The sequence below is a fragment of the Crotalus tigris genome, unplaced genomic scaffold (genome assembly GCF_016545835.1).
Source record: "Crotalus tigris isolate CLP2741 ecotype Arizona unplaced genomic scaffold, ASM1654583v1 scf7180000024437.13266115, whole genome shotgun sequence".
In the NCBI taxonomy this organism is placed as follows: Eukaryota; Metazoa; Chordata; class Lepidosauria; order Squamata; family Viperidae; genus Crotalus; species Crotalus tigris.
This window is the reverse complement of record NW_024100606.1, coordinates 8,481,959-8,506,108: the sequence shown is the minus strand read 5'-3', so window position 1 is coordinate 8,506,108 and position 24,150 is coordinate 8,481,959. Positions and strand designations below refer to the sequence as shown.

The window sequence follows — 24,150 nt, the reverse complement described above, 5'->3', positions numbered from 1 at the left end:
CATATTTAAGTGATTGTCCACTAGAACTCCAAGATCCCTCTTGTAGTTACTACTGTTAAGCCAGGTGCCACCTTTTCTATAGCTGTGCATTTAGGTTTTTTTGCCTAAAAGTAGAACTTTACTTTTATCACCACTGAATTTCATTTTGTTAGACAGGGCCCAGTGTTCAAGTTTGTCGGGATCCTTTTGTATCTTGAGCCTATCTTTTGGAGTGTTGTCTCCAGCTTAGTGTCATCTGCAAATTTGATGAGTTCCCTTTCTACTCCCTCGTCTAAATCATTGATGAAGACATTGAACAATACAGGCATAAGACACAACCTTGGGGTATCCCACTGCATACTTCCCTCCATGTAGATCAGTGGTTCTTAACGTGTGGGTCGGGACCCCATTTGGGGTCGAACGACCATTTCACGGGGGTTGCCAAAGAACGCAGTCTGCCATTTTTTCCCCCTTTTCCTTAGCTGTGCTACTCCCTTTTATTCTATTGGCTTTTGAAAGCCAATGGAATAGACTCTCTTGAATAGAGTCTAATTCTATTGGCTTTCAAAAGCCAATAGGAATTGTCCAGGCTGACTCTGCCCTGCTGAGCCCGCCAAAAGTCCCATTCTGCAAACGGTGCTGCACCAGTTGAGTAGTCCTCGACTTACGACCGGTTGAGTAGTCCTCGACTTACGACCGGTTGGGGGTCGCAGCATTAAAAAGGTTGAGAACCACTGATGTAGATGCAGTTCTATTAAGGACTACACATTGAGTGCGGTAGGTCAGCCAGTTGTATGAATCCATCTGGTAGAGTTACTGTCTAACTCACATTTTTCTATCTTATCAAATAGTGGGTTGTCGTCTACTTTATCAAACGCCTTGCTAAAGTCCTTACTGAAGTGCAAGTAAATTATATCCACAGCGTTTCACTAATGTTTACTCTTTGTCAAAGAATGTAGTAAGATTTGTTTTGCATGATCTGTTTTTGACAAACCTATGCTGGTTTATAGTTACGAATTTGTTTGCCTCTGGGCATTTGCATATTCATTCATTAATATTTTTGTCATTAATATTTTTCTTAATCGTTCTAGGATATGTAAAACCTATGGTCTTTATGTAGGTTGGAACTGTGTTCTGCAATTTGTTGCCCTAGAAATCTTACAAGATATTTTGAGAAAATAAAGTAATTTTGATGACATGGTTATTGTACCCCATAATAGCTTTTGACTAGGAGACTTGACTACCTGCAACTGCTATCACCTACTGGAATTATTAAGTAGCTGTAGTGGGTCAACAAATACCTAGAGCGTGACTGGAACTTGTACTTCACTAAAATTGAAGATGAAATATCTGCAATACAGAATTACTGATGGTTGTTTTTAATGATTGTTTTACTAGTTGTAAACCAGTTCTTTGTGGAAATGAATAATCTGTTTGATGGTTAAAGTTTTTTAGTCACTAATAAAAAATCAGATTAATGTATAATTAAATTTGAAATCTACCTTTGTGCTTTGTGTGAAGTTATGGATTATGTAGTGTAAGCTTTAGTTTAGTTGGTAACATTTGTACAATTTTACAAGGAACAGTTTCAGAGAGAATTATAAAAAAAAATAGTTGGCAAAGGCTTGATCTTGTACTTTTTCTTCTAGTATCACCTTTCCCTTTCCTTCCTCAATTCAAGGGATATATTTGGCTACATTTGGATAGAAGAAAGTGAAGTTGCAGTATTGTGATTAACACATTGCTTTCTTATTAGGAATAAATAGTCATATGTTATACTACATATATGATATTATTTAAAGAGAATATAGGAGTTTAAAAGAAATTAAAATTGATACTGGTGTTTTTTGGCAGTTTTTCTTGGACGTATTAAATTAGGGTCCAGAAGATCGTGATTTCAGGCAATTGATGAATTGCAGTGCTAAAAGTAATCACATACTATATTGCTATTGCTAATTATATATCTAGGAGATAGGACTATTTGTAACAATAATATTGATACTTTTGCAGCAAAAGGAACATTGTGCTTGAAGGAGGAAAGCTTGCAAGTTTCAAGTTATCCGTTTTCTTTGACTCCTTGTTTTAACTTTTCTGGTTAAATCATTCATTATATTTGTCATGCTAGTGGTAAATGTAGCTTCACTATGATAGTCTGCTTATAAGGCTATTGACCTACTTTCTTCTAATTTATATCCAGTAATATCAAGTTGTGGATGTGCTAATATACCGTAAGCTACAAAAATATGTTTGCATAAATTGTCACTTTTGTTTTTATAACATGACTGTTTCAGTTCTGCTGATTGATAGTCATGTTCTTCTTTTTGTTAGTGAGCAATAACTGATTTGGATGTTCTGTCCCATCCAAATAATTGTACTTGAAGTTTGATGTGAGAGCAAACAGTAATTAGCAGTATGGTATGTTGTCCATATTATACTAAATGTAGTTATCATTAACCACCAAAGTACGAACATGTTGAATGGGCAGAGAAGGGAAGGAAAGAAGAAAGAACATCCAAATGTAAAATATGCTTAGTCACCAAATTATGATTTGGAAATAACTAAACAGAATTCTTCAGTCAGATTTATCTTTGATTTGAGCAAGTGTCTCACAGTCCATAATTAATGAATGAACTATTCAACTTGACCAGTAGCCAACTAGGTTCTACCTTCGAATATCCTCTCCTTTTATTGAGCAAAAACTGAGATTGTTGAAAGGAGTTGAAAGGAAAGGGGAGTATATTATAGATCATCATATCTATACAAATAGTTATGGTAACCGTATTTTTAGTTTACTAACAGTCTCAAGGAGAGAAGCAACCTAGAACTAAGGAGAAACTTCCTGACAGTGAGAACAATTAATCAGTGGAACAGCCTGCCTCCAGAAGCAGTAAATGCTCCAACACTGGAAGTTTTTAAGAAGAGACTGGACAGCCATTTGTCCGAAATGGTGTAGGGTTTCCTGCCTGAGCAGGGGGTTGGACTAGATGACCTCCAAGGTCCCTTCCAACTTTACTACTATTACTATTACTAAAAAGAAAAAATCCTCTACTGGAAATGCAAACATAGAAATAAAATATATAGTGTCACTAACCTTATGGTAGTTTTAATAGATTAGAGGAATGCTATTGATATAATGCTATGGATATAATGTACCTAGATCACACCAAATTCTTTGATGGATTATCTCATAAATTTTTTAATAAAATGGGATCCTAATCTTAGATTGTCTCAAAATAGGCTAAGTAACAAGAGCCAAAGGATGTTTATTAATGGCTTCATTTTAGAGGAGGGAAATATCTTGTAGACGTGCACAGACCTGGTGCTTTTCAACATCAGTATTGCATCAAGGGATACCTATCAAATTTGCAGAAGGATCTGGATTTCTTGTCAACTGTAAGTTAAAAACAAGCCAGTAGTTTAACTGTTAAAAAAACAAAGGCTATCTTGGGATGCATTAATAGAAAAATCTGGTTATGTTTAGTTTATGAATAAATGAAGAGGAAATATGTGAACAGTTGTAATATCTGGAATCTGTCACATAAAAGAGGGAGTGGACTAACTCCCTATTGGCCAGAATGAAGGAACAAAGCAGTGCATTAAAACTTCAGCGACATAGGTTTATGTTACACATCAGCAGGAATATCTTGACACTGATCAATTGTCAACCTATGGAACAGGCTGCCATGTGAAATGATAAGTTCTTTCAGTGAGAAACTTCACATAGTTTGGATGGTTGTCTTTCAGAGATGCTCTAATGCAGCGGTTCTCAACCTGTAGGTCGCGACCCCTTTGGGGGTCGAATGACCATTTCACAGGGGTCGCCTAAGACCAGGGCTTTTTTTTCTCATAGAATGCTCAGAACGGCATTCTGGCACCTTTTTTTGATGGATTTTTTCAACTTTTCTATGAGCTGTGCTACTCTATCCTATTGGCTTTCGAAAGTCAATAGAATAGACTCTATTGAATAGACTCTTAATCTATTGGCTTTCGAAAGTCAATAGAATAGACTCTATTCTATTGGCTTTCAAAAGCCAATAAGAATTGTCCAGACCTGGTCGTTAATGGCTGTCTCTGCACTGCTGAGCGCCAAAAGACCCAGCCGGCAAATGTTGCATATGCAAGTTGTCTGCAGCAAAGGCAAGTTTGCAGGAACTTTGCACCCCTCCCTGTTGAGCAACTACACCATCTCCTACTTGTAAGTAAAAGAGGACCAGGGGTGGGAGGTGGGGAGCAGCACTTAATTCTGCCCTGCAGAAAGCAGAGTCCATGTGCATTCCTGCTTCGTGCTCATCCGTGTCAGCCAGGCTCTCCATGTCGCACTGCAGCATGGAGAGCCTGGCACTGAAGCATGGGAAACATGTGCATGCCTGCCTCGTGCTCGCCTCGTGCTCACCGTGCACCATCGGTGTGCATTGCGGCTGCTGCTGTGGGAGCCGTGGGGCCCGCTTGACACAACGCCTGCTGCCTCCTCAACCTGCCTGCCATCCGCACCCTCCTGCCGCCCCAAACTGGCGTCTGGCTCGGCGACTGCAAGCTCTGCGCCATCAGTGTGGTGTGCTGCTGGTGCTGTGGGAGCCGCAGGGCCCGCTTGACACGGGGATGTACAGGAAAGGCAGCGGTGGAGGTGGTGCTGGTGGGGGAGTGGCGGGCACTGGGTGCGGAGGTGGCGCGCATGGAGCGCGGTGGGTGGCTGACCTTCCTTGGGCCGGGCCAGCTGGTGGCCTAGCCAGTGCTGGACCTGCGCTGCCGCTTCCTCACCCTGTGTGCCTACATGGCTGCCCTGGAGCGTCTGGCCCACGACGCTTTCCGCTACCTCGGCCTGCCCACAGCCCGTGCCCTCCCGCCGCCCTGCACTGGCGTCTGGCTTTGCAACCGCAAGCTCTGTGCCATCAGTATGGTGTACGGCTGGTGCTGTGGGAGCTGCGGGGTCCACTCTACACAGTGGGGCTGCGTGGGGTGAGCGGTGGGGCGGCAGCACTGGCGGGGCAGTTGCAGGCGGGGTATGGGGGCAAGGGCGGCTGCACCAGCTGCTCCGGCTCTGGGGAGCAGTCCGCCACCGATGCCCCCCATGCCTCTGACCGCAGCAGACAAAAAAGTCCCCAAAGTCGACCGGGGAGAGGCGAAACGATTGGGAAGCAGCCTGGAAAAGCTGAACACACTGCTTTCTCTGAGAATGGCCACCTCTCAGGCTTCCCCCAGTACGGAGTTCCCGCCTAACTCTGGCTGCAAACGAGAAAGGTCTTCGTCAGATTGGTCCCTTGTATTTATCCTGGACCCTTAAGGAAGTGGCTGAATGGATTGGTGACTTGGGCTTTCCTCAGTACAAGTTAAGACCAGGTTTCCTTGTAAGCAGAAGGGGAGTATATTCTATATAAGTTCACACATCATATTATTAGGCCATAGTTTCCTGAGTATGCCCCAAAAACTGACTTATTTAGGACATACACTGTGTCATAAATGTTGCTTTGCAATGACTGTATTCAAACATCACTTTAAGCATGCATTTTGGGTGTAGTGTTTCTCAACCTTGACAATTTTAAGGCATGTGGACTTCAACTCCCAGAATTTTATGGTTGGGGGTCACCACAACATGATGAACTGCATTAAGGGGTCGCGGCATTAGGAAGGTTGAGAACCACTGCTCTAATGGGTTCTGCACCGATCAAGAAGTTGAACAAGTTTATCTCTGTGGCCCCTTGCAATTCTATGATTCTGTGAAATAGTTATTTGATCTGATATACGTTGTGTTCCCAAAGTAGAGCTGTAGTTGAATTCAAAACTACAATGGAAATGGAAAATTAAGAACAGATTAACTAATCAGTGTTAATCTCTTAATCTCAAATGTTCCTTTTTTATTAGCCTCCTCTGCTTAAATCTGTACTAGTTTTTATGCTGTGCAATGAGTTGTTTTAGAGGAGCATGATCTACTAAATCAGGGGTGGGCAACTTTGGCCCCTTTATGACTTGTGGACTTCAGCTCCCAAAATTCTTGAGCTAGCATGGCAATATTTGCCCATCCCTGTACTAAACAATGCTGCTACAACATTGGTCACATACAGGAAGGGCTATTTCTGGTTCATTGGTTATATCATCTGGAAAGATGAAGGGCTTTGCAATGAGAGAATAAAAGAGGAAAGAAAAGTTATTAAATAGCACTTTTTTCCAGAATAAGAAAAAAAATCAATAACTAGCTCACTAAAGTTAAACAAGAGAACAGTCAAAGCATGAATTTATAATTAAAAAATAGAACAAAACATCCGGATAACAACATTGCTTCCAACTGCTTAGCCAGACTTAATATCATTCTTGGAGCATCCTAGAAATATAATACTTGCTTAATCTAATTCCATAAAAAATCTGTTAGTTTTTCAGCTTTTAGCAGGACCAAAAGATGGGTAATATCACGGAAAACTAATGTTCATTATAGGTAGTATAGACTCTACAGAGGAAAGAAAAGTTTCCGTTTCCTGCTTGTCTCATTCATTCCATAAAATAGTGCTGGCTTGCTAACTCTGGTTTCACAATCACTTTCCTAAAGAGAAAATGAACTTTCTAATGGAATATTGAACTAAGTTCTTTGAATGCTGCAAGCATATTTTTGTTGACTATAGAAAAAGAATGCAAATGATGGTGGAAACCATTTTCATCAGCAAGCTGTATTCAGAACTACATGGTACTTATGTATAGATAGGTGTGCTTCTGATAACAGAATGGTCATCCTGGGTGCAAATACACAGATGTTGTGGGCATGATAAACATATGTTGCCTAAGAGATTACCACAGAAATAGGATATTAGTATGCATATCCTTAACAGTTGTAATACTCTGAGTCATAAGTTGTTATTAGGTATTGAGAACATGACCCAGAATACTACCACTGTACGTGCTGTAATACATGATATTCAGGTTTAGACAAAGCTGATTCATGATTCAGGTGTCTTTTGGACCCCTCAGGCTGCAATCATTTAACTAGTAATTTAAGGGTCATAAATCCAGTAGGCATGGTCATAAATATAGTCTTGATTTCAAAGGGAACAGAGTTCTCCAACCAGTAGCTTGAGTTCACAGGGCAAAGTTCTGTTTGTTGTCACTGTAGGTGACATTATGGTTTCCAAGAAGATTTCACAGCAAAAGCTAAATATTGAATTTACATTATTTAAACTAAAATACAAAATATGGCTGTAATGGAGAATTGTTCAAACACAAGATTGCAGCCAGATGGGACATTAAATTCTTGAAACTCTCCACTTGAATATAGATCTTTATTTTTAGTACCAGGCTACTGCCATGTAGACTGGTCTATGCCAGGGTGTTTTTCTATGGAGCCAAGTGTCTCTGTGCTTCCTGGTCTCCAACTCCAGAAGACAATTTCAGCATTTCCATAGGTTATGTTTTTCAGGTTTTTGGTTCAAGATTTGACTTATAAGGCCTCATATTATTTTATCGTTGGTCAGTATTTTATCAGACTCGCTGAGTTCCTTATCTAGAAAGTCTACTGCTCTGAGAATGCTTCCTTATCCAAGGATATAACTGGATGTATTTGGAAAGTCATATTTTTTGAACTATCCTCTGGTGAGAGTTAGATATCCATAACAATTCCTCATAGTTAGCTTGTGTGGGATATATACTTCCAGATTTCATGAGTTCTCTTTTGTATCCTTTGCCTGATTATTTCAGTATTTCTACTAGTTCCAATGAATGATTTCACCTGAATTTTAAATTTAACAACCAGAAAATATATGTTTCAATTACATCCTGAGTGTTCATGGTATTATTAGTTATGGTTTGTATTATTAGTTATAGCAACAATACTGTTGTTGATGCATTTGTAAAATGGAACAATTTTAATTGATCATGGTATTTGATTCTTATCCTTATGGGAATGTCAGCTTTCTTTCTTAACAGGGCACTAATATATAAGTATGGGATAATCGATAATTAATTTCTTTAAAAAATGTGCTTATGACTACATAGCTGCAGACCTCTAAGTATAAGCACTCTCTGTTGCTGATGATTGGAGGAAAATCATCTGTAGTTTTTACTATGTAATTCTTCCATGAAACTTCAAGAAATCAATACAGGTAATCCTCCAGGTACGAACGTTTATTTAGTGAATTTTCACAAAAACAAACTTATTCAGAAAGGGTACTTACATTAGAAATTCAAAATTACGACCAAAAGAGACCTCAATGGCCATGTGACTTGAATTGAGTCTCTACTGCAGCAGCAGCCATATTTAACTCTGTGACTTGCCTGGGATGCTTAGGGGCTACGAGAAGCTGGAAGGGTTTTTTTTTGTTTGTTTGTTCTTCCTGGTCACATGGCCAAACAAAATCCAGTCAGTTTTTTAGCCGGCATCGACCTTTTTTTTTCCTGGAGTTGCGTGGAAGATTTGCTGCTTGCTAGTCTTGAGGACTAGAGAACTAGAATTACTTCTGTAAATATTTTAAAATATTCTTTTTTGTTATTCTGTAGTACTGTACTGTATTGTTTGTAATCACTTTGGGAACTGCTCTGCTTTTTTTAAATTGTACTTTGCAAAGTTAGTTTGTTTTTATTTGCCTGAAACTGCTTGTAGAAATGCATTTGATCAGAGCATTCTATAATGTTGTTTCCTTGCTTTTATTTTGGAGATTAGTGTATATTACTGTAGATAGTTTGTCTAAATAATACATTTTTGGGGGAATCATGGCATTGCTCAATTTTCTACTTTCAAATTGCAAAGAACTGCAGACAAAAACTGGCAGAATGAGCTGAAGTTAGCAAAAAATAATTTAAAGTATGCTGCATTGCAATACAGTACTTCTGTAAGATAGCCATTTTATTTGTACTGTCTTAATCTTGGTGGCTAATATTGATCTAGGATTTTTATTTTATTTTATAGTTATACTTGTTTATTTTATTTATATCCTGGGATTGTCTGGAGCCTTAAACTCATTCTCATCTACTTTCTCTGTATTTTCCATAGCAGCAGAGGACCAAATACTGTACTGTGCAATATACTGTACTTTACAGCTTTTATTCTGCTCCCCTACTCCCCAAAATACAATACAGATAGTCCTCGAGTTACAAGTGTAATGGAGCCTGCCCATTGCACTTGCAACTTGAAAACTTGTGGGTGTGAATCTAGTACCACGATCAAGATCACTCCGTTGCTCTTTAAGTGCACATGAGGTATCTCAGGGAGGGGAAGGCCATGGAGTGCCTAGTGATGAACCAGGCCCCCAAGGTCTCCCCGACTCACTAAGATACCTCATGCTTCCCCCTTCTTCCTGCCGCGCCAGAGTCACTTACCTTGCAAAATCTGTCTTCCCTCTGCTGCGATTTCTTTCCCTTTGAGGGAGAGGAAAGTCAGCTTGGAAATGCTTTTTGCACCGACAATGGAAACTCCTGGGTGCTGGAATATTGTGCAAGTTCAAACAAAAATTCTCTGCAAATTAGATCATGGCCCCTGGAAGCTTACATTCTGGGGGAGGGAATGTTTGCTTTGTTTGTATGCCTATGGGGCAAAACATGGAATCAGAGTCAGACGGGTGCAGGAACCAATGCCATCCATGGCCTGGGTGCTCTTACATGCACTGGCCTTAGTTTGAAGGCAGGAACAAAGCCTTCAACTGAGTGGGGAAGCATCATGTGGAGAGTCCCCTTGCACCTGCGTCCAAGCTGCTGGCGGCTTGGACGCAGGCACCTGAGTGGCCATGATCTCCCTCTCCAGCCAGCCACTCACCCACCCTACCCAACCTATTTCTTGCCTGACCGGCCAGTGGCACCAATCCTGACTGCTCTTCTCCTTGTCGACCTTCCCACTCAAGTGGTGGCAGCAGCTTGAGTTTCTCTGTTCGATCCGAAAGAGGAAAGCAGAGGCAAAGAGCAGCATTGCTCTCAAGAAGACCCAGGTGTGCTGCTCGCTTACATGTGCCAGCCTTATTGAGAGCAATCCCGCTCTGCGCCTCTGCTTCTTTCCACTTGGACATAGCGGAGAAACTCAAGCTGTTGCCGCTCAAACTCCTTTTTATCTGACTGCACGAACTGCACGGAAAGGAACACTTTGTTCCTAAAGTGCTCCATTGGCAATCACATGGAACTTCCAAGCTCTCTCAGCTCTCCTTCAGATAAAAAGTGTTTGTGCTCTAGTGGGGCTATTCAAAATGCAGAATGGAAGCTTCCGGGGGCCATGATCTCTTTTGCAGAGAATTTGTGTTTGAACTATGCGATATTACGGCACCTAGGAGCTTCCATTGTCAGTGCAAAAAGCAATTCCAAGCCGACTCATCTCTCCCTCAAAGAGAAAGAAACCACGACAGAGTGGAGACAGATTTTGCAAGGTAAGTGGCAGGAAGGGAGGGGGAAGCAGTTGTGGGGAGTGGGGGACAATAGGGTGAATGTTGCAGAGCTGCCATGGTGCTGCAATATTCGTAATTTCGGGACTTGCTTATAAACACTAGGGGGTGCTGATCACGTAACTTTGAATGAGCGTTAAGTGAACGTTTGTAACTTGGGGATTACCTGTACCGTAGCCCTGTATTTGGTTCTGTACTACTATTAGAAAAGGCAGAAAACCTTTTGGATTTTGCCTGGCGAGGCTTGAGCTTTCCATTTTAGAAGGAAATCCCCCCACTCCATATTGGATTTTGTCTAGAGAGGTTTGTGCTGAACAGGAACAGTGTTTTGTTTTTTTTAAGGTTTTAAATTTAAATTGACTTCAGAAGTTATGGGTGTCCCTTCACTGGAGGCTTTTAAGAAGAGACTGGATAGGCATTTATCAGAAATACAATACTCTCTTATGAGAGCAGTGGGTTAGACTAGATGACCTCAAGGTCCCTTCCATCTCAGTTACTGTTGCAAGCTGACAGTTCTGTAAACCCACAACCATCTCCGTCTGGGTGCCTAGCTGGAGACACTTAAGCTAATTATTATAGTGCCAACTGCAACCGGAGAATTCTCCTTCCCCTCTGAAGAAGCTTGAACTGCCTAGCAACAACAACAACAAAAAAAGTTGCAAAGGGAGAACCTGCTTGGGAGGCAGTTTAGTTCCTCAAACCAGAAACAGCTGATAGGCAGCTGGAAAAGCCAGCAGCAGCAGGAAAAGACTCTCAGTTCAGGTAGCCTTCGGAGGAAATAGTAAGTCAGATCTTCGTTCATTTAACGAACCATTTGATTCAGTTAGTGAATTTAATATTAAAATTTTGTGAAATTGAGTCTGATTCATTTGACAAATTTTTGATTCACGAGCCTAATGGGCAGGCTCCATTAGATTTGTACCTCGAGGACTACCTTATGGCAGCAGCATTGGGTGCAATAAGCGAGGCGGCAAATGGCTGCGGCTGGCAGCAAACAGCCATGTTGCGCCGAAACCGGCCATTTGCCGTCTCCTGCGTAATGCTGCTGCTATGAGGCCGTGGAACAAGCCAGGCAGCAGTAAGAAACTCTCCATGTACATTGCTGGTACAAGATAAAGAATTATTAGTTTCCTTCAACAATGTCAAACATTATTTTTCAAAGCACATGGAAAAGCAAGAAATTTATATCATGTTTATGTTGCATTAACAGAGGGATAGAATCAAGATATGTGAAGTATTAATACTACTTTACAATGCCTTGGTAAGGCCACACTTGGAATACTGCATCCAGTTTTGGTCACCACGATGTAAAAAAGATGTTGAGACTCAAAGAGTACAGAGAAGAGCAGCAAAGATGATTAGGGGACTGGAGGCTAAAGCATATAAGGAAAGGTTGCTGGAATTGGGTATGTCTAATTTAATAATGAGAAGGAGGAGGGGTGATATGATAGCAGTGTTGCAATATCTCAGGGGTTGCCAGAAACAAGAGGGAGTCAAGCTATTGTCCAAAGCACTTGAAGGCAAGACAAGAAGCAATAGATGGAAACTAACCAAAGAGAGAAGCAATTTAGAACTAAGGAGAAATTTCCAGACAGTTAGAACAATTAATCAGTGGAACAACTTACCTCCAGAAGCTGTGAATGCTCCAACACTGGACATTTTTAAGAAGAGACTGGACAGCCATTTGTCTGAAATAATAAAGGATTTCCTGCCTTAGCAGGGGATTAGACTAGATGATCTCCTTTATTACTACTACAACTACGATGACGACGACGACGACGCCTGGAAATAAAGCCTAGTGAAGTTGGTTGAAATCTTGAGCTCCATTTGAATTTTGATAAAACATGCATATAGAGTTTTACTGTTGTTTAGCAGACTTTTAGTAAATTAAATTTATAAGTAAATAAAATATTAAATAGAAAATTTAATATTTTCGAATTGTATTTTCTCATAAAGATGACCAGTAGGAAGGGGGCAAACCAAATAACAGGTTATACCTCAATCAAGACACACAGTCTATGTAGCGAAATGCTCCTCAACCGCTGATGGCTGCTGTTATTACTCAGATTGTACAAGTAGTCCTCGACTTACAACGGTTCATTTAGTGATTGTTCAAAGTTACAAGTGCACTGAAAAAATGCCTTATGATCATTTTTCACAGTTATCACCTTTGCAGCATCCCCATGATCATGTAATCAGAATTCAGGTGCTTGGCAACTGGTTCATACATGTGATCATCTTTTGCAAACTTCTGACAAGCAAAGTCAATGGGGAAGCCAGATTCACTTAATCGCCAGGTACTAACTTATCAACTGCAGTGATACACTTAACAACTATTGTAAGAAAGGCCGTAAACTGGGGCAAAACTCACTTAACAAATCTCACTTGACAACAGTAATTTTGGCTCAGTTGTGGTTGTAAGTTGAGTATTACCTGTATGATGAAAGTTTAATAATTCTTTGAGGTTTTAAAACAAATGCCTATGTATGTATATATGTGCATGCATACAGACACACACACAATTTGTATACTTATATTTGGTAATGTTTTGTAAAACTAAAGTATGGATTTTTAGCCTGGAATCATCTAGCAATATTATCAGATCATCAAATTGTTTAAAATTACCAATGGCTTTTGTATTCATTACCTGTCATTGTTGAAATCTGAAGTTTTTATGTCACTACTTGTAATAAATACAGTATGTAAGAAATTGTAAATTTTCATCTACCCATTTATATGAGAAAAACTGCTGCAACTTTGAATTCAAATCATGGTTTGTTTTTCTCATTCTTTTGCGGAGTTAATTTTAAAAAGTAAATAGACATTATTTTAATGACTGAAAATGGTATTCATTTTAAAAGACATGGTATTATTGATATATCAAATTGTCATTAGCTGCATTCAAATATAATAGTAAACAGTGGTTTAGCATTAAGAGAATAATGGATGCAAAGAAGAGGTCAGTTGTTTCTGCTTCAGATTACTTAATTATAGCAGAGTGTTATTTTCCAATTCTGAGCTATAGATTATGTTAATTATGATTTTTAAACTATATTTAAAACCACAGATTGCTTATATGCTTGGGTTATTTAAGTAGCCCATAATGAAGATTTATTATAGTTATCTATGATAGGCTGAATAATACTGCCTTTGAGTGGGAAGCAAAATCCCATTTCATTTTCTATATCTTATGGGAGAAAGCGGACCCTCCCCCATGAATTCTTATTTTCTTTTCCCATCATATATTACCACAAATAAGGAAGAAGTTGAACCAACATATCCGCTATTTTTGAAACCCAACAGGATATAAAATTCAGTGTTACATAGCTGAAGATTCTAAACATACTAGTAGCACGGAACTAATATAAATCACAAATAAAAGATGTCTAGGATACTAATCAAAAAATGTACATTTTTGTTTTATAATACCCAGCTTTGGGAAGAAAGGATCAACTTTGGAAGCAAATAACCTCATTAATAGTGTTGATTGAACTGAACATTATTAAATAAAATTATTTTGTATATATCATAAATTTTCAATTAATGTTAGAACAATAATTTATTAATATAGGTCCTCAACTCACAACCCGTCTTTTACTGACCCTTTAAATTACAATGGCACTGAAAAAAAGACAACCAGTCTTTGTACTTATAACTAGCACAGCATTCCCATGGTCATATGGTCAAAATTTGGGTACCTGGAAACCCATGTATTTACAATGATTGCAGCATCCTGGAGTCCTGTGATCACAACTTACGACCATCCCAGCCAGTTTCTGATAAAGTCACTGGGAGAAACTGGATTTGTTTAATGACTGCATGATTACACAATAACTGCAGCAATTGACTTAACAACCATGGAAAAAAGGTCATAAAAATCTGGTGCAATTCACTTAGCAATCACCTTGTTTAGCAGTGGAAATTCAGATCTCAATTATGGCCATAAATCAAGGGCTACCTGTTGTTAAAATGCCAGTTTCAGCAGATAATTCCCTGATGTTGCTTTTACTTTTAATTCTTTTCTAGAAATACAAAGAAAAGGAAAAGCATAGACAAAAACATAAGAAGCAAACAGATTCTTCTCCATCCTTGGTTCCTTCCCTTACTGTAACTACAGAGAAAGTAAGTGAATTTTTCTTGCAATTTTTGTTGAAATGATGTCTACAATGAGGATTTCAGTAGTTGCCAAACTTTATTATATATCTCTTTTGATAATAAATAGTGTTTTGGATTAAATAGACATTTGCGATAAAATAAAATTAATTTTTAAAATATTAATTGTTTACAAAAATAAAGTCATATTTATTTCAGTTGGATCTTTCCACAGAAGAACTATTCATAGAACAACTGAAATTAAAATAGAAATGATAAATACTACAGCAGAAGCACCACCTTTGAACTAAAAGTGTTTAGACTAAAGTTTTCCAGTAAATTAATTCTGTTAAGAGTGTTACATGTGACATCTAAATCTTCATTTAAACTTATAATATGTCCTTTCAATAAGAAAAAAATCAGACCTTTTCTTCACTTTACTAAACAAATAATTATGTTGTATCTATAAATTAGTTTTGTTTCCAAATGTAGAATACTGAAAATTAAATACCTGCTAATATTTAAGTACAACTTCTTGAGAGAGTAAGTAATAATCTTAGTATTTAAGGCTAGCCTTGTATAATAAAATTTAAATTTTATTTTTATTTATTAAATTTTATTTATTAAATTTAAATAAAATATTTAAATAAATATTTAAATATTTTAAAATTTGTTTATAATAACTTTTACAGTTTAATTGATTGGAATGTATGTGGAAGAAAACCAAGGGATTATATTAAATCAGTAGTATTATATTTTTGTAGTACATTTTTTTTTAATTTTGTGGAAGACATACCTTTCTATTTCAGTGATGTGTTTCAAACTTTTAAAGCATGATTCAGGTTTTTACACAAAATAACTGCATATTTGGTATAGTTAATCACAAAGCAGCCATTTGCGAGCAAATGTAAGATTACCCCTTGCTATTGTCTTAGTTCCTCTCTCTGCTCCCAAGCAGTTTATCTTTTTCCAGGGGTGATGGGTTCACTTCCAAAGAAAAGACTGAGATGTAGAAACTCACTATGTTTATTTCATAAGAATTCCTATTGATATTCTTAAAGGGAGGATAAACGATATAAGTAGTCCTAGACTTATGACCAGAATTGAACCCAACATTTTCATTACTAAGCAAGGCAGTTGTTAAGTGAGTTGTACCCCATTTTTACAAACTATTTTGCCATAGCTGTTAAGCTAATCACTGCCATTGTTAAGTGAATCATAGAGTAAATTCCAGATTTGAACTTGGGAAATATAACTTATAAATACATGTAAGCTGCCAAGCACTCAAATTTTGATCATGTGACCAGAGGATGCTGCAATGTCATAATGTGAAAACTGGTCATAAGCCATTTTGTTCTGTTACATTGTAACTTTGAATGGACACTGAAAAAATAGTTGTAAGTCGACTATCTATATTCTTAGTTGAAGGAATTGTTAGGTATATTAGAGTCCACAATTACCAAACTGGAAATATCAGACTTTGTTAGGATTGAAGATAGTTTGTAGAACTGTAAGTAATAATAATTTGAATTAATAATTAATATTGATTATTAATAAAGAGTGTGATTTATATGATTAATAATAATAAAATATTAATATTATTAATAGTAATAGGCACATTGAGTACAATCCCAAAACAACTGGAGCATCAGTTGAAAAAACACTTGATTTGACAATATCACCATTGGTCAATTGCAAAAGGCAACTTTATTTGAACAGCTTATATCCTATGATATCTATAACACTTTCCAACATTCACATCTACTTATTCCACATCCTTGGAAAGGATTCAATAGATAAAGAAAAAGGCCAAATCCAGTCTGAATATTGTATGACAAATACCACCACCACCACCACCACCACTACTACTACTACTACTACTACTACTACTACTAGCACTTAGGTCCTTGGTTAGGACTTGAATTGTTACGTTTTTACCAGTCCCAGACTGTGAATTGAATTGAATATTAAATCTTAAATAATAATATATTATTATTATTAATATTCAGATCCAAGCAGACAGACATCTGGCCCACAACATGCCTGACATCACTATTGTGGAAAAGGGAAAAGTCTGATTCATTGATATTGCAATACTAGGTGATGCATGAATTGAAGAGAAGCAGCAAGAAAAAAATAACGAAATATTGTGATTTGCAAATTGAAGTTGAGCGATTGTGAAGAAAGAAATCAATGGTTGTACCAATTGTAATCGGGGTCCTTGGAGCAATACCCAAAAGTCTGCCGAGATACCGGTACATAGAGATATTAAATTTATTAGGCCAGAATATTCTGATTTTCAAAAAAAAAAACCACCTTGCTCAGAACTGATGAAAATATTAGTGAAAGTCAGTGTTCTGAGCCTTCCAGAACAATAACGTTCACTGCAGTTTTACTAAATTTGAGGTCTATTCCTCCAGTGTGGTGAGGGATTCCCCTATGGAGAGGAAATCCCTTTGTATGCTGAGAACAGACCTCAAATCCGACTACCTTGTACCTCTTTGTTATCACAGTCATTCTCCCCAGTGGGGCAGGTAGAGTAGGAGGGCCAGGCCCTCTCTCCAGCATTCAATTTGACAAGCCTCATGGATGCATATTGACTGCAACTGGGAGAACTGGGATTGTGGTCACTGAACAAATTGGGACATTGCTGCTGACATGAGTGGTAGCTAGAAAAGGTTTTCTAGGAACTGGGGGCAGAGGCAGTATTAACCATTACTTTTTGTTCCTTATGCTACCTACTTTAATTTTCTATTCCAACCTTCAAGTGATGTCTTCAAAGAAATAATTAAACACATTAATTGAACTACCATTTAAGACATCTAGTCTTTTCTTCCATTATAAAATGTATGTTACAAAAGAAAATGTTTTGAATAAAAAACAAAACCATGCCTTCCCATAGAAAAAGAATGTTAAAACTTGTTTTGATTCTTCAAGGGGAAGAAAGGGGAGAAGAAAGAATTTCCTGAGACATTGTTAGAATCTTAAAATATCTCATAAAATATGAAGAAAAAAAGCTACAGTGAATCTGGCTTTAGATTATAATCTCTTCCCCCCCATAGATACCTCGAATGCTATAACTTCCACTTTTATCTTATATGAATTTTTGTTATAATTGATTAGATTTTTAAAATTTTTGAAATTCTAATAAATAGAATTGTTGTAATTTACTTCACAAAACAGATTAAATAATACAAGATGATATTAAATTTAAATTTATATGGCATCCATCTCACTGATATAGTGACTCTGATTGGTTTACAAATTGGTTAAAAGGTAAATATAAAAACAGTTAATAATAACAGTTATTAATAAGACTTAAATAAGAACTAAAACCAAAGGAATGGATGGCATGGGCGTAGGATCTTCTTATCCCATCAGGAAGCTCTAGCAAAGAGCATTTCTTCCCCAGCAGGACCACAAGCCAGACAGCAAAACCAGTTTTTAAGGCCTTTCTGGAAGGCCATTTTGATGAAGACTATTTTACTTTTTGAATGGCATTTTAATGGCAAATTCTAAAAAGTTATAAGCATTAGCAGTGCTTTTTTTGCAAAGAAAAAGGTGCCGGAACTCAACCCCCACAGCCAGGCCATTCCTTGATTGGCAAACTTTCACTCCCCTCCCAAGCTGGACTGCCATGTTAAGGTGGATAGGATGGGCGGGGTAGGCCCGCCCCCCTTCCGATATTTCAGAGCCAGGGGGGAGTGACGGTGAATGGCTCCGCTGGTACTGTGCACCGCTGGAGGGGCTTTCTTTAAGCTTCACCCCGCAGATCACCTGCCCGGGCACAGCTGCCGCTTTCTTGTCCTCTGCCAACTCTCCCATGGCTTGCGCCGTGACAGGAGGCACAAGTCTCCCCTGCCGCCTCCCTCCGCCAGTCCTTTGTCGCCTGTCTCATGGAGAACGGAGAACACAGCACTCTGTGCAGGGATGCAGAGCAGAGAACAGCACTTGCTGCCCTGCATTGCCCTACATGTCCCTTCTCCCTTCTGGAAATGGCAGCCCCATTTCCTGCTGCTTCTTCTCCCGGCGCAGCTCCTCCCTCTTCCTGAAAGCATTTCTTTGCTAACCTGCTTTCCAGCTCTGGCATGTTTCTCTTCTCTGCAGGGAAACAGAGTTTATGGGACTAAAAAAAGTTAAGTCAGACCTCCCAACTCTTTGTGAGATGTTTCCACAAGAAATAAGGTCTGACTGAACTTTTTTTAGTTCCACAAATTCCATTGAAAAAAGGTGCTGGAACGACGTTCCGTGCGTTCTATGACAAAAAAAGCCCTGAGAATTAGGACAAAAACACAATTCTATTTGAAGTTGCTGAGGGGGAAGCAATTGCAGAGGAACATCTCCAGCTGGTTTACACATATGTGAGAGCATATGTGTATGTATATGTTTCAGAGAGCTTTTCCAATTCTTGCTTATACTTGTAAAGTTTTATCTGTTTAATATTAATATAATTTGGTCTGTTTCTTAAAGCATTGCAACCCTGAAAACTAATGTTCAATATCTTTTTTTTAAAAAAAGTCATCTTGACTGTTGCTAAAAGGGAAAAGAGTAAAATTAATTTTTGATGCTAATTTTTTAAATGTCAGATGGTAATACAGTTTCATGGATGTGTTGTGAGATGATATTGTGTGTATGCAATCATGATATTTTATAATGCTGTATTTTCTGAATTAAGCTAAAGAGTCATTTTAAAATTAAATGGCTCTTTCAGGATAGATTTTTGTGGTCTATCTTATATATACTTTTATTTATAAAGCTAAAGTGATGAATTCTATTTGCCACTGGGCTGCATATATTAAAATAATGTATTTTTCTTTCCTTTCTCTTTAGTCAGATTATCAAATCAATAATAGTAGAAGTTTAAGGTACAGCAGTTAAAAACACATGTTAGTGACTTAAAGAAAAGCAGGAAATTAAGCTTTTCAGGTTATACCATTGGTACTTACATTGGAGAAGTTTTCAGAACCTTTCAATAAATAAAGAGTTAAAGAATGTAATTAAATAGGAGCTGATTTTATAAATACTGTGGAGAGACCAGTTAAATATAATTTAAGGCCAGGTTAATATGTACACTGCCACTGATTGCTGCAAAGTCTTATGTCAGTTCCTTGTGGTCTAACTGTCTCTCTCAACTTCCCTTTTCCCAATTCAATACTATTAAGACTTACACAAGCACTACCAACAGCTCTATGACAGGGTCATTGAAGAGGCTGGAAGATACCACAGCTCGTTTTACAAATGCAAATTTCCAGGAAGTTTCTGCACATGCTTCAAGTGGCAAAGATGTTTCAGAGGCCAGAGGTTCAGAGAGCAAAGGGAAGAAGTCAGCAGGTCATAATTCAGGTCAAAGGGGAAGAAAGCCTGGTGCTGCTAGGACTCCTGGAACTGCAGTATCAGCAGCTTGTACTTTTCAACAAGGTATTATTGAAGGGTACTGTATTGCTTTCTTCAGTGCCAAGGGAATTTAAACTAAAAATAAATTTAGGTGAAGTATATTTTTCATATTTAGTATATGAAGAATATAAATAGCTTCAGAATTTCTCTGGAGAAGCTAGCAGCAACAAAATTTCAGCACATCCTCAGTATCTTACATGGCATTATCTAGAAGTAATTGTCCTAACAAATGTGAAAACCTATACTTGATTAATATAAGAACTATATTTTATGCTAAAAAACATTTTGAGAAACAATATATCAAAGAAAGTACTGCTTGTTTTTATCAAGAATTAGTTTAATACACAATAGTACTGAGAAGAATATTTTCCAGTATAAATTTTATTCTTTGATTTTCTTGGAATGATTTTATAGTTGAAAAAGCTATTTCTGTTATTGGAATATTTCCTATTATCTTTACTGTAATATATTACATATAATAAATTGTTATAATTCTATCTGAAATTTGGAATATTCTTCCCTTTTGATTTAAATATATGTTTGTAATCAACAAAAACATTTTTAAATCAGGCTTACTCTTAATTACCCAATCTAAATATATTGGGAAAGTGTGGTGAGAGTTTAGTAAGGATAAGGGGGAAAACATGTTTTTTTTTAAAGGGGGGGGGGAAATTGCCTGTATATTTTATATAAATTGCCTGATCTTTGTACTGCCTACAAAGGACATATCAGGGACATATGATAAGAACAAGCTACTGCTTTTTTTTTCTTTCCCAGGATTATCTTATTCTTTTTCTTACATATTTTTCTGCCCAAAGAACTAGCAATTAAAGAGATGTAATTTTTATTTTCATTTCATTTGTCTAATTCACATAAGTGGCATTCTCAGAAAACAAGTGACTCTGGCTGGCTTACTGTAAATTAACTTGAAGAGATTTTTTGTTGGTTGCTAGCTTTAAAAAATAATATATTAGCAGTAATATTAAGTAGAGCATTAGTGACTAGTTAGAAAACCTGTTAAGAAAGTTCTCTAAATTGTAATTTAAAAAAAACTGTTGCTGTAAACCATGAATATATATATAATTAGTGAGGTTTGATTAATTCTGGAAAACAGACAAAGCTACATTCATGTCTAGGATTTCCTGAATAATTCAAAATCCATAATGCTAGTAAAAATCACTTTTAATTCTATATTTAAATGTTTGCTAATAGAGTAAATATCTGTTTTCAACAATCAACACCTCTCCCCATCTCTTTTCTCCAGGAAGTTTTTTGGGAACTCCAAACAGTACAAAATCATCCTCTGGAAGTTCTGTTCAATCTCCCCAAGACTTTTTGAGCTTTACAGACTCAGATCTACGTAATGACAGCTATACTCATTCTCAGCAGACTTTGTCAACCAAAGATGTATATAAAGGAGAGATTGGAAGTCAGGAAGGTGGTGTGAATTGTTTTACTTCCTTAATTAATCTTCCTTCAACCTCAACTGTTGCCTCCCAGCCTACTATTTTTGACAGTTCACCTGGAGAGTTAGGTAGTTCAAACCTTATACCAATAGGATACAAACGTGCTCAGTCATCTGGGATAGAAGACGAAACCATAAAGGAAAAGAAACGAAAAGGAAATAAGCTATGTAAGCATGGGCCTGGTCGGCCCAAAGGAAATAAAAGTCAGGAGAATATTTCTCACCTGTCAGTTTGTTCAGCTTCCCCAACATCATCAGTAGCATCTGCTGCAGGAAGCATAACAAGCTCCAATCTGCAGAAGTCCCCAACCTTGCTCAGAAATGGAAGTATACAAAGTCTCAGTGTGGGTTCCTCTCCTATTGGTTCAGGTAGGCATTTAGTATTATTTTAGAAGATACATGTTTAAATTTAGTTTTACTTCACAGTAATAATATATTTGGTGTTTGATTCCATTCTGTTTTAAGCTACATTTTGTGGAAAATAGTTTCCTTTTTATAAATGTTTAAAAGCTAAATAAGAATTATTTTTCAAGTTTTTATCTTTGTTACTAATTTACCATGTGATACATACACTTGACATCCGTTATCCTAATTTATTAGAGGTGAGCACTGCTTCAGTTCCAATAGGACAGTAGTGCTTTGGATTACATGTGGGAACCTGCAATGCATCTGCAATAATCCTATAGTCTGTTTCTAGAATTGAGAGCCTAGGAAGACAAGCTGTTTCAAGGAGTTTGTAGCATGTGCTGGTGAATGCTCCCGCATGCTCCAGAATAACTTTTTCTTTTGAGATACAGATAGAGAGTAGGATATGCAGCACTTCATATGTAGTGAGGCAAGAGGAGGAGACACTTGATACTTTCACAAGTAAGTATTGACTAATTTACTTTTGTCAAATTGAAGTACCGTATATGCCGCCGTATTAGGCGACCCGGCGTATAAGACGACCCCCGTCTTTATAGCCGGGCCGCATTCCTAGAATGTCGTCTTATACGCTGGAAACTACCAGTATTTCCGGCATATAAGACGACTCGGCGTATAAGACGACCCCCGTCTTTGGCGCCGATTTCAGCGCTTGCGGAAGTCGTCTTATACGCCGGCATTTACGGTAATCATATTGATTGTGAAAGATTATTAATAGCACAATCATGGAAACATTAGTCTGGAATATTGCATTGTTAAACTACTAATATTCTTGTATGTCTAGCACTATTTGTAATAATTTGATAATTGGAACATTTGGTGATGAGGGAGCAATCTGTTTTGGAAACAGAAATTTTTATACCACCTCTATAACTTGGTTGAGGTGGTGCAGTGGCTCGGCAATAAGATGCTAGGCTTGTTGGCTGGAAAGCCAGCAGCCCAGGTTCGAGATCTGAACGCTACACGACAGGTGAACTTCCGTTCTTGCCCCAGTTCCTGCCATCCTAGCAGTACAAAAGCATGCAGATGCAAATAGATAAATAGGTATCCTTTCGGTGAAAAGTAACAGCGCTCTATGAGGTCATGCTGGCCAATGACCATGGAAATGTCTTCAAACAGCACTGGCTCAATGGCTTTGAAATGGAGATGAGCACCACCCCCTATATCAGAAAGGACTAGCAGAGTAAAATCCGCAGAGACTCTCTATAACTTGGTTTAGTTTATACAAAAGTTATTCAAGAATGACTAAAAAAAGGGAAAACCTTTAAGAGGCTATTTACTTTTTACAGTAAAGAAAAACAATAGCTGAATTAATAAAAAAAAATCCCAAACTTGGTTTCTTATAAACCATTCAAAGTTATGACAAGACCCCTCTCCCCAAGAAACTACTTAGTATTTGATCACAAAACTTTTTAGACATGCTCGAAGAAACAAATCAAAATCATTCATTCAGATGACACCAAAACAAACTCTGGACAGAGTATATAATGAGTGGAAATGATTACTACATATGTACCAGTGCTGCCTTTTCCTTCTGCCAAGTTAAATTACAGCCTGATGAGTCCTGTGATTGCAATTGTATGGATATATCAGGATGTTATTGCTAATCTAGTATATTAATTGGGTGAAGGGGATAGAAAAATAGCTGTTTATGCAAAATCATCCAGAATATATGAGATTATAAACATGAAGGATTTTTGGTGCTTTTTTAGTTTGCTTATTTTCTTGCAGATGTTTCATTATCCAAAGTAGGTAACATCATTGCTAGTCTAGCACTGATGATGTTACCTAGTTTGGGTAATGAAACGTCTGCAAGAAAACAAGCAAGCTCAGAAAGCACCAATAACCCCTCATATCAACCCTGAGCTACAAATATTCTCCTTTATTAATACAGTATAAACAGTTTTCTGTTCCTTCAATTTTTAGAATTCTACAGGAGAACGATATGTTATTGAATGGCTGCATGTAAGATATTTAGAATTCTGAATGTTTTTTGGATGTAATATGTGAAAGACATTTAAGCATGTCATTTATTTTATATTCTTTTTAAAATATTTCAGCTTACCTCATTTTGATTTTTGAAATAATTATTTGACATACTTTGTCAAAAGCAGATTCTGCATCAGTTTTAGATGTGATTTTTACAGAAAAAACTTTATAAGCAGCATTTTTAATGGAAAAAATGAAGAGTAATTACAATAAGCGATAGCTAATTGAATTCGTTTCTGATGCTAGTAAAATGTGTGGGTATAATGTAATTGGAAAAGCAAGAGTCCTTGTTTTGAAGCACACCATTTCCTTTTCTCTAGAAGAGGGCAGTCAACAGACTTTTTAAAGTCACTATCCTTCCTGAATGTGCTGTTCCTTCCTTAAAATTGTAACTGTTTCTTTGATGCATGTAACGGCTTCTTCTTTTTTTAAGAATTATTTAAAGATCCTGTGCCTTTATGTTTGTTT

General features: G+C 37.5%; 1 protein-coding gene across 6 annotated transcripts in view; it reads left to right on the top strand.

Moving 5' to 3' along the window:
• MLLT10 (MLLT10 histone lysine methyltransferase DOT1L cofactor) overlaps nt 1-24,150 on the top strand; it is a 175,741-nt gene that overhangs the window by 99,483 nt on the left and 52,108 nt on the right. For 5 of the 6 annotated variants that reach the window (XM_039331606.1, XM_039331605.1, XM_039331608.1 and 2 more), the window contains 3 exons: nt 14,346-14,441; nt 19,574-19,829; nt 21,070-21,639. In XM_039331606.1, the coding sequence (XP_039187540.1) occupies nt 14,346-14,441; nt 19,574-19,829; nt 21,070-21,639 (922 nt within the window). Of the gene's footprint in view, nt 1-12,557; nt 12,617-14,345; nt 14,442-19,573; nt 19,830-21,069; nt 21,640-24,150 lie in introns of those variants that run through there. The other variant, XM_039331611.1, reaches the window with a different exon arrangement.